Raw genomic sequence first — 14,035 nt, 5'->3', positions numbered from 1 at the left:
TTCTTCTGTCCTGGTCCAAAGAAAAACCCAAGATCAGGCCCGCTCAGGTGGGCCTGGAGCTCTCTCTGCCTCTGATGGCTTTGCCTGGTAGCCAGGGGCTGTGGAACAAGATCCAGTGTGACACACATTGCAGTTTTTCCGTGCAAAAAGCAATATATACCTCCATTAACCACTAGGTTGCTTAGGAGCAGTTCATCCTTATACTCAGTATAAGGAGTAATTCAGCCTTACACTGAGATATTCTGGAAATATTGCAAATTCTAGTCTTCCATGGCCATTTTTCTGGGGGATAGGCAGATACTTCCTAATTCCCTGCTTATTCTGAAAATAGATCTATATTTTATATTACTCTACACTTAATTTGAACTTTTATTTTGCTTACATAGTAGTGAAATCAGTTTACATAATAATTCTCTTGTTCCCTTGACACTCCTTATTGCCTAGACATGCTGTTTTTTGTTACCTTAGATGAACCATTAATTGGAATCCAATGTTCTTGGCAGGAGTACAGTCACAAATGACAGTGTCATACATCTGTGCTCACTGGGGGAGGAGTGTCTCAATTTTAAAATGTGAGTAGTACCTCCAAATAAAATCCATCTTAGAAAACAATTTCAGATACAGTCTGTTGTTGCAATATACAGGAGAATAAATTTATTCAAAAAGTAATTTTCCCAGAATATAACTGGGAGTCTCTTTTTAGATGCCTAGGCATTAATATTTTCTAGACTATTCTCTACATTTTTGGGGGGGCAAATAATCAGTTTATGCTTTCCTGTTGTGCAGCAGAGTCCTGCTCTGTGGCCAGGCCTCTAGGATATAATGGAAACAGAAACAGAGACCCACACAGCTGCTGCTCCAGCACCCACATTTTTACTCTTCATTTCATCTGGCTACAAAACAACGTCGTGGTGATTGTTGAAAACAAAGCTTGTGCTGTTTAGCTGCAAAGTGTAGGCAAGTTTCCTCCTCACAAAGAAGAAAATCCATCAGTGGCAGAAGAGTCATACTGATGCATGGCAGTGAGAGGTTTCCCCAGCTTTGCTCCCAATAGAGTTTGACTTGATGGAAAATAGCAGGTCTTGTTTCAGACCTGTCAGCTTCTGTTTGGGGGTCGTGGTATTTCAGTCATTAAAAAAAAATCCTCAATTTGTCCTACTTTTCATAAATTGAAGCAGATTGAGAGCTGAGAACTGTCAGCCCCTTGACCTGATTGGGCATGGTGACTACTGGGATGGTCATGAGTGCCCAGAGATCAGATGCCACGTGGGATGCTGAAGCCATAGTCTGATGTATGCTTTAGTCCAGTGCTGTTCTCAAAAGAAGGGATTTTGTCATCTCCCCAGCCTGGTCACTTCCCTGCTCTGCTTGTTCCCTGTGTCAGCTGGTTTTGTCCTTCAGCCTCGCAGCAAATGGGACTGGGCTGTCCTCTGCTCAGTGTGAATGGCCACAAACAAGCCACAGCCAGCACCTGTGTCTCTCTTCATCCCTTTCCCACATCTCTTGGTGAACACCTTGCTAGGCCCTGTTAAAAGGGACTGTAGGTCTTCCTTGCCACAAGCCCACCCACCAGTGCCCTGCTTGCTCTTCAGCTTTGAAAAGCTGAGCAGTATTACCCTTTCTCTGAAGGCCCACTAGAGATGCTTCCGTGGCAGAGATGTAGCTGCTTCAGTACACGCAAAATCCAAAGACCTGGAGATGAAACCAAGAGCCAACACCACCCAGAGCTGAGATAGGATGGGGGGAATATCAAAAAGAGTTCATGAATTCCTTCCAGAGAAGTTAAAATTTTACTCTTGGGTGAGCAGCAGTGTTCAGGTGCCTTGGGGACCCTCCCTGTGTTGCTACAGCCTGGGGAGCCTGCAGTGCTGAGGGACATTTCCAAATGTGAGTCTGGGGCTTGCTCCTGAGTTGTAGATGTGCTGTTGGCTTCTTGGAGGGTGTACTACCAGCAGGATCAGACTGGGAGCAGTCTGGACAAAATACCTGTGTGATGCTTTAATGGCTGAAGTGGGCACTGAGGCTTGGTTGTCACACCTGGTGTTAAGCATCATTTCTTTTAAGAAAAGGCAAAAAAATGTGGAGGCTGTGCCAGGGCTGCCTTCAGAGGATGTTTGCCATTGTTTTCCTCGCTATGCATTCATCTTTCTAGCATCTGTCTTGGATTGACTGCCTCGGAAAAGGCATTTACAAGTAGAATTGAGGAGAAGTGGACTTAAAAGCCAAATATGGGTTGTTTGTTGTAAAGCAGCCGATAGATAGTTGGCAAGACACCAAAAGGTCCAGACACTAATCTAATTGTTTACAGCTCATGGAGAGATTAATCCACAAGATTGGATGCCCTCATTTCCTTTATGCATTACAATGAATGTGTGAAATGCCAAACCCCATGGGGCAGCAGCAGAGAGAAAAATGGCTCCATTTCAGTGCAGTTATTGTTTCAAGTTTAGAAATATATTGATTTTCTGTGGGTTTTGATAAGCATATAAATGCAAAATGCCTTGCTTAATATCAGAATATTCTGGTTTCCTAGGCTCTGTAAAACAAAATCATATTTTCTTATTTTAGTGTAAAGTAGTGCTCTGCGAAGTCCAAATCAAACATATGACATAAAACATATTGAATACACGGTGAAAATGGGCAAACCTGTCTCCAAATGTCCGGGCTGGTTAGCTCTGAAAGTCTTGGCTGCTGTAAGATGCTGTGCATTGGAATAGAATAAGCTCTGCAAAGGGAAGAAAAGCACCCCAGCATTGCTTGGGTGACCAGCAAGAATAAAGCCAACACTGCTGACAGGCTGTTGCAAGCAGTATTTCTGTAAAATGGGCTTTCCCTGAACTGAAAGTGTAACTCAAGAGCAAACAGTGCTGCAGGGCTGTATCCACTGTGAAGAGGGAATGATTCAGTGAGATGAAAGCACGGGTAATCTGCAGGGTATGCTCTGGCCTCCCTCTGTGTCTGCGCTGGCGTGGCCCCGGCACCGAGGGTAGCGCTGGGCAGGGCACTTTGTCTGGGAGAAAGGGGATGTTTCAGCCTCGTGATACCAGTCATGCTCCTGGTGATGCTGACAGCATCACCCCTTCAGTCGCCCCTTCTGCCCACAAGGAAAATTACCGTGGCTTGGGCCAGAAGCAAGACTTGGGAAGGCCACGTGGAGACCAGATAAATAACGCCGTGGTCCCTCTGACTCACTGGCCAAAGCAGGAAGGGTTCCATGAGCAGTGTGTGTGCCTGTTTGCAAGCTGGTGGGCCGTGAGCTGTTTACGGGTCATCATGATATTTTGTTGGTGAAATTTTGCTACAGTTGCAAAGAATTTTCAAAAAGCTAATGGGACTGAGATATATTTATTCCGATGTTGCAATACCTGGCACATTTGAGGGAAGAAAATTAATATCCTTAACTAGTCTTTGCAGTGTTTCTAATTCCTTGACTAAGCACGTCCTCATATATCATTTTACTTTACCAGCTTTTGGGAAGAAGAGAATGTTTTGCTAGTCAGGGCTTGTTTTGACTTAGCTTTTAATAATACCAATCAGCACCATGTTGCCTGAAAGTCTGAATCTGACAAAAGTTTAGCTTTAAATGGGCTGCTTTTATGAGGTCATGTGTAGACTCATTGCTCCTGAATCAAGATCATAAATGTGTAATTTTAATAACATTTGGTGAGAATAAGTATTTGCATATCCTTGGAGAAATTCTTCTCTGCTGCATAGTTCAGCTGTTTCAGCCATGACGTGGCAGGGGCATTTCAAGATCTGCATGTCACTTAAAATACCATACTCTGCAAGGGAGGGTAGAGAAAGGAGTAGTGCAAGTAATTATTTTTTCTTCTTAGTGCAGTATTTCTCCCAAGGTAGAGAGTAACAGTACCATGTCAAAAACCAGGATTTCTGCGGTGCAAAAAGCAGTTTGGGTGTTGAGTTGAAAGCTGGTTATTGCTCTGTGTGAAAGCTAAATGAGGACTAATGGGAGGGAGGTAATTGCAGAGCTCAGTTTCAGTCCTTTGTGATTATTTCTTGTATTTTGTGTCCTGTGGAGTGGTCAGCACGGGAGGGCTCCATACTGGGCACGCGTGTCAGCCCCGTGTCTCGTGCAGGGCGTGGAGCGCATCGACGAGCCGGGGCTGCGGAGCCTGCGCACGGCGCGGAGCCTGGAGCAGGGCATGGTGCTCACCATCGAGCCGGGCATCTACTTCATCGACCACCTCCTGGACCAGGCCCTGCGCGACCCCGCCCAGTCCTGCTTCATCAACAGCGACGTCCTGCGGCGCTTCCGGGGCTTCGGCGGGGTGAGTAACCCCCAACCCGGCGGTTTCGTTCATTGGCTTTCTCTTTGTCTGCCCTCACTGTGTCCTTGAGGAGAAGGCTTTTGGAGGTTGAAATGTCTTGCACACAGGGCTGTTCCCGAAGCAGCACCTTGAGTCATTTGGACCATTTGACTCTGCAGACAAACTGGGGTTTTTTAGACTGATTTTTAAATGCGATTTTGTACTAGTGACGTTTGGTTAACAATAGATCCATATTGTCCCACTGACTGAAATATTCTCTGTCAGCACCATACAGTGACTTGCCAGGTGGGTGTTTTGTCTGATGTGTGAAATGTGTATTTTATGAAATATGAGACTGAGATCTGTAGCCCAGAGTTGGCTTCCTTGATGGCAACACAGTCCGGTGCTTCCTTCCGAGGCAGAAGAGCCTGATGCTGTTCAAGCTGGGGAGGCAGTAGATAAAATCAGCAATAATTGCTCTGACTGCATTATTGACAGAAAGGCATGAAACTTGTGCCTGTAAAGCCTTCCCCATTTTTCAGAAGAACGGCTGATGGTCTTCCCAAGCATCCGTGCTTGGGGTGACAGCTCAGGCAGCAGCGTGTGCACAGAAGGATTGGCCAGCTCAGGAGATGGAGGTGATCTGGGTGACCATTCCCAGCTGCTGGGCAAGTAGAGAGGCCTTGTTTGTCCTTGCTCTCCGGGGCACATTTCCCATTCAAAGCCACCGCCCTCACAGAGCGCTCAGAAGTCGCAGTGGCTTCCAGTGGGTTTTTATTTCAGCAGGGCAAGCCTTTGAATGGTGCCACATTGTTCTCTGGGCTTCTGTGTTCCTGCACAGAGGAGATAGAGCAGGCAGCTGCCATGGTCTGTCCTCCTCGTGGCTCTTTTGCTAAGTCTCAACACAGCTAACAATCACTGGCAGCAGCGGTGATTTTCTGGTATGAAAAGTCACTCATTAGGAATTGTCTGCTGCTGCCATTGACTAATTTATCACTGCACCCCAGCCATGAGAGGGTAATTGCTGCAGCACTTTGGTCTGAGCTGCCTTTGAAGCAGCAGCCCCGAGAGCAGAGCTGTGTGTGCCCTCCCCAGTGGTGTGAGCCAGCCGGGCTCCTGGGCAGCCCCGCCGTGTGTGTGCGGCCCCAGCGAGAGGCACCTCACCCTTGCTGATGCTTCACTCACTGCTGAGCTCTGGGATGTTATCTGTCTCTGTGTTGCTTCTTTATCACGACTTTCCAGCCAGCCAGCTGAGATACTGGTGAAGGAGAGGCAGCTGACTCTGCACTTTCTGGCTGTGAGCACATTCTGTATGGCACCGCACGCCCAAGTGTGTGTTTTAAAGGAACACTGTCCTGTGCTTGTGTAGGTTGACACCACAATGCAAACAGGTTTAACTGTCTTTGCTTTCCTTGTAAACACTCTGTGGGGATTTTTTGGCAGTTGAATTGATTTCTGGTGAGTTTTCTGTGGAACTGCTCAGCAAAGCCCATGTTTTTCCTCGACCTGCTGGGAATGCCCACTGCAGCTCTGCAGCTTGAGGTGTGCCTGTGCCTCACCTGCTGCCTGGGGTTGCACTGAATAGGAGTAACAGCACAGGGTCTCTGGTGATAAATTGCTGGATCAGGCACTTTTGTTCCAGAGATTTCAAGCAAAGTCTAACTTTCTCCCCTGTTTTTTGCTTAGCTTCCTGTAATGATGACTTGTAAGGAGTGCTAGCCAACGGACTTTGCTGAAAGGGGGAGCTGCCCAAAAACGATTGAGCAAAAATCTAAATCTCCAATCCCCCTGTGAACAATACATTTTACTCAGAGAGAAAAAAATAATAATACACACGTACCCTGAGCCAGATGTTGTCCCTTGATTTTGTCCAGGAGAAGAATGAAAATAAAATCTGAGACTGTAATACATCTGAATATTTCTGAATTCTACAAAAAAGATGAATTATAATACAATCAAAATAAATTTGTCCATCTTTACAATTCTGACTTGATTCTGCATAAATAGAAGATGCAATTTGTGCTGTGTAGCATGCTTAGTTATCTACATGCTGTTCCATTCTAGGTTATCCAGAGGGAATGAATATCTCTCTCAAGAGCATGCCAGAAAGCTTGCTTTCTGTGGGATTAAAAGAGATTTTGTGAAGCACAGTGTTTTTACTGACAAATATTAATAGTACAGGGGTTAGTATTGGTGTCAGTTCTAACTGAAGAGCTCGCTACAGCCAGTCCAATCTTCCTTCAAGTTTTAAAAAAATACATTCTACAAAAGGAAATAAGTAGTCCATTTCCCTCTGCAGAGCTCAGCACTAATTAAAATGTTCTTAATTTGGTTTAGTTTAATTCACTTCAAAAATGAACTTACATTCACCAAAGTAACACCACTGTAATTCTGAGTAAGACTGTCCACACAGGGCATTTGCGGATTTTAATGAATTCACCTCGAATTCATGTCTTTTTTGGGCTTTGGATAATTTTCTTGAGTGTGACAAGTCTCTGCATTGAGAAGCAAAGCTCTTGTGCCGTGCCAAAAAGGACAAGCCTGTAGCCATTTATTGTAATTCGTGCTGCCTGGTGTCAGCCATGAAGAGATTATAAAAGCTGCAGGAGCAGGGAAGAGCGAGAGGGCGAGGTTCCCTCTGCTGCTCTGCACTGCTCCAGCTCTGCACACGTGAGACAGGTCCCCCCTGCTCGTCCCTCGAGCACAGACACAGCCTTTGTGGCTGTCACTGCTGCTCAGGGACCTCGTGATCTGGGCTTTTACCAAACAAGCTGCTCTGGGTCAAATACAGATCCCTCTGGAGGCAGGCGAGAAGTTGTGCTGGGGATGGTGCCCTGTGTGAAGCCCCAGACTCTTTATTTGAGTTCAGTCCTACATCCTGTGGGAAAGGGCCTGTCCCAGGGCACCTCTGTCTGCCTGGGCCCTGCCTGCACCCACCCCAGTGAGCAGGGATGTGCAAAGCCAGGGATGTGCAGACACAGGGATGCGCAAACACAGGGATGTGCAAACACAGGGATGTGCAAAGCCAGGGATGTGCAAACCCAGGGATTTGCAGACACAGGGATGTGCAAACACAGGGATGTGCAGACACAGGGATGTGCAGACACAGGGATGTGCAGACACAGGGATGTGCAAAGCCAGGGATGTGCAAACCCAGATTGTACTGCTCGGGAAAAGCAGCTGCATCCTCGGGGAAGGGGAAATGCCGACTGCAAATGCTGCCCTTTAGGGTTTGACATTTCCATTCTTCATAAGCTGATTACTAATTCATGCAGTTCATATGATGTTTTCTCAAAGACACAGTAAAACCATTCAGCCTTTTTTTGGCCTTACACATTCAGTCTCTGTTCAGGCTTTATTTTTCCCTAGGATTTGTAGAACTAGCACTAGACTTAATATGTGAAAACTCTATGCAACTTAGGGAAATGCTGAAAGACAGATAAATATATTACTTTCTTTTGTTTGCAGATTTTTCTCATTAAAAATTAAACAGATTTACAAATCCCAGGAACTTGAAGATCTGCTAATATTACAATATTTTTTTAAACAATAGTACTTCCCTTACTCAGAACAAATGTTAAACCAGATAAAAAGCAGGATGTTTAGCTGCTTCTACCTTTAGTTCAGAGAGCCATGTAGTTGTCTCTGTCCTGATTTTTATTTTTCAGAAGGTTAAGCTCTGTTTCTGGGTTTATGGTGAATATGTATTGTGAAGTGAAATGAAATAGTTCACTAGGCCAGAACATTATGCTCATCTGCTTTTTAACATTACATATTATGTGGCAGTAATAATGCTACATATTACATATGTAATACAGCATTTCTTCTAAAGTTTTCCTAGGAAAGCAGTTGTCACAATGTAGATATATGGCAACCCAAAAACTGTGACTAGTTGCTTACAAACCTTCTTTAATCTTTTTCTCTGAAGTTGTCTAATTAATATAATTAGTTTAAAGTAAGAGCAGTTCTTTCTAACCTGTAGTTGACAAGCAATCAACTTTTTGAGCCAGGATGAAGGGATGGGCACCTGAAGCTTTTTTTTTCCCAGCTGTATCAGTCAATCTAACAAAATATGTGGCCTCGCCCTACTAACATTGATCCACTCCTATAAAATGTTCCTATGTGGGCATCTAAAAATAAAGGTTCTCCTGATGTGAGGACTTGCTTGTGAATAAGATTTGCTTGTGGCAGGAAGACGAGCAGCATGGGGCGAGAAAGAGTCATTGTGCAGCACGGAGCCTGTTGGCCTCTATAGAAAACATCTTGGTGTCCCCACGTGTGTAACTGCCCGTCCCTGGGCTTGATGTGAGGGCAGCTCTGTTTCCCAGCCCGTCCCTCTGAGATACAGAAGTCAAACTCTGTTAAGTTTGCTCTATTAAAAATTATTGGCAAGTCGATGGGCGAGTCCAAGTGCCCCGGCTACATTCGTGTGGCTCTGTAGGACACCCGCTGTAGGAGCAGACACATGGAGCACGTGTGTAGTTCCCTTTGTGTGCTGCCATGTGTGGCCATGTCCTGGCATCGCTTCCCAGGCCAGTGTCCCATCCTAAGGTCTTGCAGTGGTAGTATTGCTGCTTTCTACACCCATAACCAAACAAATGCTCAATAGATTTTAAAAAAAAGGAGACATTTCACCAGTTGCCTTTTTTGACATCTGGGATCTGTCATCATGCTAATCTGGACTATTTAATTGGCCAAAATTGTTTCTTGATTCTCAAAAGCCTTTTATATATATCGTCATCCAAAAGAAATTAATAAGTGCTACAACCCCCCTTCCCTTGGAAGGTAACCCAGGAGGCTCTGGGGAGCATGACTGTATTAGTAAGTCAGGACAAAGTGCGAGGCTGTATTCAGAGCTGACAGCAGCCATTTAACTCCTGTGCTGTCCTTGGCTGTGCCCACACAGCCCTGCTTTGGGACACAGTTGGGACCATTGGGTCGAGCCACATGATGGCCTGTTGCTGGTTGTGCAATCGGGTCTATCTAGACAGATCATGCCACTACCCTTGATAAAAAGAAGGCATTTTAGGGACAGTCCTAGCGTTCCTGGCCACTGCAGCTTTGCAGGAGTGCTTTTTTTGAAGTGTACCATTTAACACCAAAACAGCAAAGCCTCCACTGGGGTGTTTGCAGGGCGCCCTGAAAGCTGGAGGTGCAGCAAACATCACACTTCAGTTTGCTTTCCTTTAAGCTGTGCCTGATTCCAAACCACTCTGTAGCCCTGAAACAAGCAGCACTGATGAACAAAGAGCCTGCAGAAAGGGACAGCTCTGAGAGCAAATTTCATAACCACTGTCCCCACTGGGAAAGGCAGTCCCAGGCCGGCGAGCCTTGCCAGGCAGATCCAGCATCTTTTGCCCATTTGGACAGAAGACAAGACCAAATGATGGACTCTCCTGTAGGGAAGGTTTTGCAGGTCCTCTGAAGCCGCTTCTTGTTCCTTCTGAGTTTAAGCTCAGGGTGAAGCATGGAGGGTGTGAGGGAAAAGAGAAAACTAAACCATTTCCTTCTCGACAGCCTATGTTCCTCTGCACTCATGCTGCTTTTAGGCAAAGGAAAAACTGTGCACCAAGAGTGGGAAATCTGGCTTCTCTGTTGTGGCAAGCACCCATTTCAGGTGAGATTCATCCAGCAGAGGAAGGGTTAGATCCTGGAGAAAGAGCTGGTGTGATGGGTAAGGCCCCATGGGACCAGGGGCTCTGTGTGCCTCCATCTACATCCCAAAGACCATCTGGAGTTGCTGATGGTGAGCAGGCTGGTGTGACAGTGCTGACTCTCCTCCTTTTCACAGCAGTTTGCAGCTGTGGATGGGTTACATGGTCTCCTAACAATGTTTCTCCTGTGCAGTGAGTCCCTGTGTGTGGCACTCACCCTCCCCCATTTGGTCACTCTCAGTTCCCCACCTTTGGCAGCTCCAGCCCCCCTGTGTGCTCTCCTCATTTAGGATGTCTCACTTCTCATCTCCACTAGGATCTCCCTTCCTGGACTCCTTAGCCAGCCCTATCTCTCCCCATCATTCCAGCCCCAGTGGAATAATTGTCCATTATTTGTCAATCCTCACTGTGCCTTCCTTTCCCCGGTGTCATTCATCACTCTATTTTCCAGCTCCTTGTCCATCCTGATTTTTCTCTTGTGGCCTAGATAAAGTACAGCATGGACAAAGACCTTGTCCCACTTGTTCTTCCCCATCATCATCAGGCTTTCATCTGCTCTGCTTTCAAGTTAGTCCAAAGAATGCCGAGGTGTCAGTGAAGCCATGAAATCTTGAACTGAAAAGCACAAACTATTTTTTTTCACTTTTTTTTGCTAATTTTACCGTTTAAGCAGATGAATTGTGATGATATGTCTCTGTAGCAGACACACTGGGAAATTTCAGCTAAAGCAGGGGAAGGTTTGTGAAGCTGGTGGTGCTCAGGAAAAAGCTCTCTGTGTAGGCAGTCAGCTCTGGCCTTGTCTGGCCTCCCCTCTGCTGGTTTCCTCCCCTGCAGCAAGGCACCAGCCTTTCAGGCACACTGAGCCCACAAAGCCCCACAGCTTTCAAATTTACAGCTGTCCAAAGCAAATGTGTGAACTCAATGGAGTTCGTTTATTTAATTCTGCTTTATAATACACTTAACTTGATACCAAGGAAAAGAAATAATCTGGCAAAGACATCATTAAACAGTTTAATAAGGACTGGATGACTCACTTTGTTTGAACAAATGGATTATTTTGCAATCCAGAAGTACAAATGTTAACCAGCTTTATTTTTAGTTGAAAATGTCAAGAGGTCAGAAACAATTAAAGCAACTGTAAGGTGGGAGTACCCGGGGTTTGTGTTCTCTTGGATTTACACCTTACTAAAATTGCTTTTATTGCAGCTTAGAGACTTAGCAACATTTTTCTGATAAGATAACGGGAATGACTGTGTAGGCACATTTACTGGTAAGAAGAGATTAGAGTCAAACAGAAATGGAGCACGCTTTTCAGAACAAGAACCAGAGCTGGGAAACTGAGAGGATCTGCTTTTTCCTTCCATGATTTGAAATGTAGTAGTTGTATTTTAAAAGGAATGTCTGACCTGCTTAGGACTTTCTCATTGGCTCAAAATTCAATGTTTGGAATATCAGCTACAAGCTATTTCATGATGCAGTTCCTCCTTTGAAAGTTTATTGTATTTAGAGAAATGTTTAAGTGCAAAGAGAAGCTCCCTGCAGTGCAGAACAGGACAGCTTTGAGAACAGGCACTGTGGGCATCAGGAGGCACTGTCCTTAGCAAGGCATGTGCTAGCAAGGCTGGAGGCAAATGCAGGGGAGAATGTTCCTTTTACTGCTCCTGATGTCAGGGGGTTGAGATTTATTGGCAGCATCTCCCTCAGCCTGTCCCTGCTGTGCCCGACACAGCAGAGGCACCACCTGGGACACCTGAGGGGTCACCACCGAGCCCGTGCGGCCCCAGGAGGGTGGCAGGGCCCGGTGCTGGAGCCTGCAGAGCTCTGTGCCACGGTGCTGGTGGTGCCAGGCAGCTGCAGTGCCTGCAGTGCATTGCTCAGCCCGGGCACCCCTTGTGCTGCTGTGCTCCCATCCCAGCTGGAAGGCCCCCGTAACCGTGTGTTCTCTGTGGCAGGTCCGGATCGAGGACGACATCGCGGTGACAGCCACGGGAATGGAGCTGCTCACGTGTGTCCCACGGACTGTGGAGGAAATTGAGGCTTTCATGGCAGAAGGCCAAGGCAGTGCCAAGTCGTTTGACTGCCTCTCCAGCCAAAAGCAGTGAACTCCAGGATGACACTTACTGCCTCAGATAATCAGTCATCATTCTGATTCAATGCTGCAGCATATAAAATAAAGTGAATCCAATTCTTAATAGCAAGAGAGGCAGGCAGGCAATTACCTGGAATAATTCATTCACTAAAAACGAAGGTACTAAAAACTTCAGCACTTGATACCAGGTAACTCCACTGCTGCTGCTTGCAATGAGCAGTTTACATGACCAAGTGCCACCTAAATAACCCTACTGCATTGGGACTTCTGTCAGATCTCAGCTCAGACGTTTCTTGCAATTAAATCTGAATTTTGATGATTGGGACTCTAAAATACCAAATGGATTATCTGAAAGCTGTGAGCAATTGTAACACTTTTTTAAATTTCATCACAAGCACTGTGAAAAACAGAAGAAAAAATCAGTTGTTCTCAGTGAACATAATGGCACTGTTTTTCTTACAGATCTTATTTCAGTATCCATGGAGTAAACAGAATCAAACTTTTATTAAAATTCACTTTGGCATCATTTATGTTGACAACTTTGTGATGGTTATGCTCTTCTGCTCCAGTTCCTACTTCTTTATCTGACCCTACTACCAATTTGTGCTCTGCAGACTTTGACCCTTCACTAGCCAGAGTTTTCTGCTCTGGGTAGTGGGTGTACTGATCCTTCACACACAGCCCTATGCTTATTAGATTTGTCCATTTATTTGTTTCTTGAAAACATAGATTGCTGTGGTGTTCATGACCCTTAGAAATTGCAAGAAGGGAATATCTTTCCTGCAGGGCTCAGGGTCATTCAGCAGCATATGCTGTGCAGCATGATAGTTATTTTTAACTGTTCAGTGTTAGCTGGTTCAGAATTAAATAATATAAATTTTATTTGGATACATTACAAACATATTAATAGTGTTCAAAATTATTTTCCATCATGCAAGATTTAAATTACTTTAAATTACGCAGAGAAGCCTTTCTTTATTGTAGGTACTCATCAACCTGCAGGAGAACAAATACATTTCTTGCATCATAAAATGTAGTTGCTGTAACTACACAAAACTAATCTTACTTTTTGAGAAACTCCTGCTCAGTCTTCAAGGCACAGTTTGACTGCAAAGCCACTTCAGAACATCCCTCTGTCATGTCAGGAGGGACCTGAAGCCACAGCAGTGTCAGGGCCTTTCTGGGTGTTACTGCTTGCCAGACCAGGATTTTCCCACTGAAGGGATCAGCTCCCTTGATCATCTCAGCATCTGGGGGAGACATCTCAGTTCTGCTGCTCACTCCAGGGAGCTGGCACGTGGTGATGGGACCAACCCTGAGCTTCTGGGTGCCTGCAAGTGCCTGTCTCACATGGGGTGCACAAAGCTTGGATGGTGTCAGAAACTACTGTGTTGCTGCCTTTGTGGCTCCCCCCACCCCAGACTTAATTTAGGTCTGAAATAATTTGCTTTAAAATTGTCAAATGTGTTGTTCTATAGAGAGCTCTTTTTGCTAATTGGGTTGATCTGTGTGACAAGAACCTGCTCTTTATTTGTAACACCTTGGTGACCCATTGCTGAATAGGAAACTGTGTGTTGGAGACCAAAGAAACATATTGTGAAATAAGCCAGAGGACTTCACTCCTTATGTTTAGTGTCACTCAGCTAACAAATGAGCCTATTTACATTTTTTTAGAGGTTTCTTGGCATTGATTTGTAGGAGGTAAGTACAGGAACTCTTGAATTGAAACGTAGCACCTGCACAGAGGGCATCAGGCTTTGCTTTGGTAGCCTTGCAGGTACGAGACCACAGAGACTGCATTGGCATTGCTCTGGCATTGCCCTAAAACTCAGTTTTCTTCAGTGCAAGACAGTGCTCAGGGGCTCGGCCTTCTTCCCTCCACAGCCATGCTCTGAACACACCCAGGGATGGCTCACTGCTTTGGGCATTCCGAAACCTGCTCTTGCTTGGCTTCAAGAGCAGTTACTATTTTATAGTAACACTTCACAGATTTTCAAAAAAAGGGAGCTTTGGAATTGTTTCAA

The 14,035-nt window shown here is 45.4% G+C and overlaps 1 protein-coding gene across 7 annotated transcripts in view; it reads left to right on the top strand.

Moving 5' to 3' along the window:
• PEPD (peptidase D) overlaps positions 1-12,537 on the top strand; it is a 191,604-nt gene extending 179,067 nt beyond the window's left edge. For all 7 annotated transcript variants that reach the window (XM_064671287.1, XM_064671286.1, XM_064671293.1 and 4 more), the window contains 2 exons: positions 4,098-4,289; positions 11,875-12,537. In XM_064671287.1, coding sequence (XP_064527357.1) covers positions 4,098-4,289; positions 11,875-12,024 — 342 coding nt within the window. In that variant the 3' untranslated portion in view covers positions 12,025-12,537. The remainder of the gene's footprint in view (positions 1-4,097; positions 4,290-11,874) is intronic.
• The last annotated feature ends 1,498 nt before the right edge of the window (positions 12,538-14,035 follow it).

Source organism: Pseudopipra pipra, chromosome 14 (assembly GCF_036250125.1).
Source record: "Pseudopipra pipra isolate bDixPip1 chromosome 14, bDixPip1.hap1, whole genome shotgun sequence".
Lineage (NCBI taxonomy): Eukaryota > Metazoa > Chordata > Aves > Passeriformes > Pipridae > Pseudopipra > Pseudopipra pipra.
The sequence above is the reverse complement of the archived record's forward strand: the minus strand, read 5'-3'. Positions and strand labels throughout refer to the sequence as shown.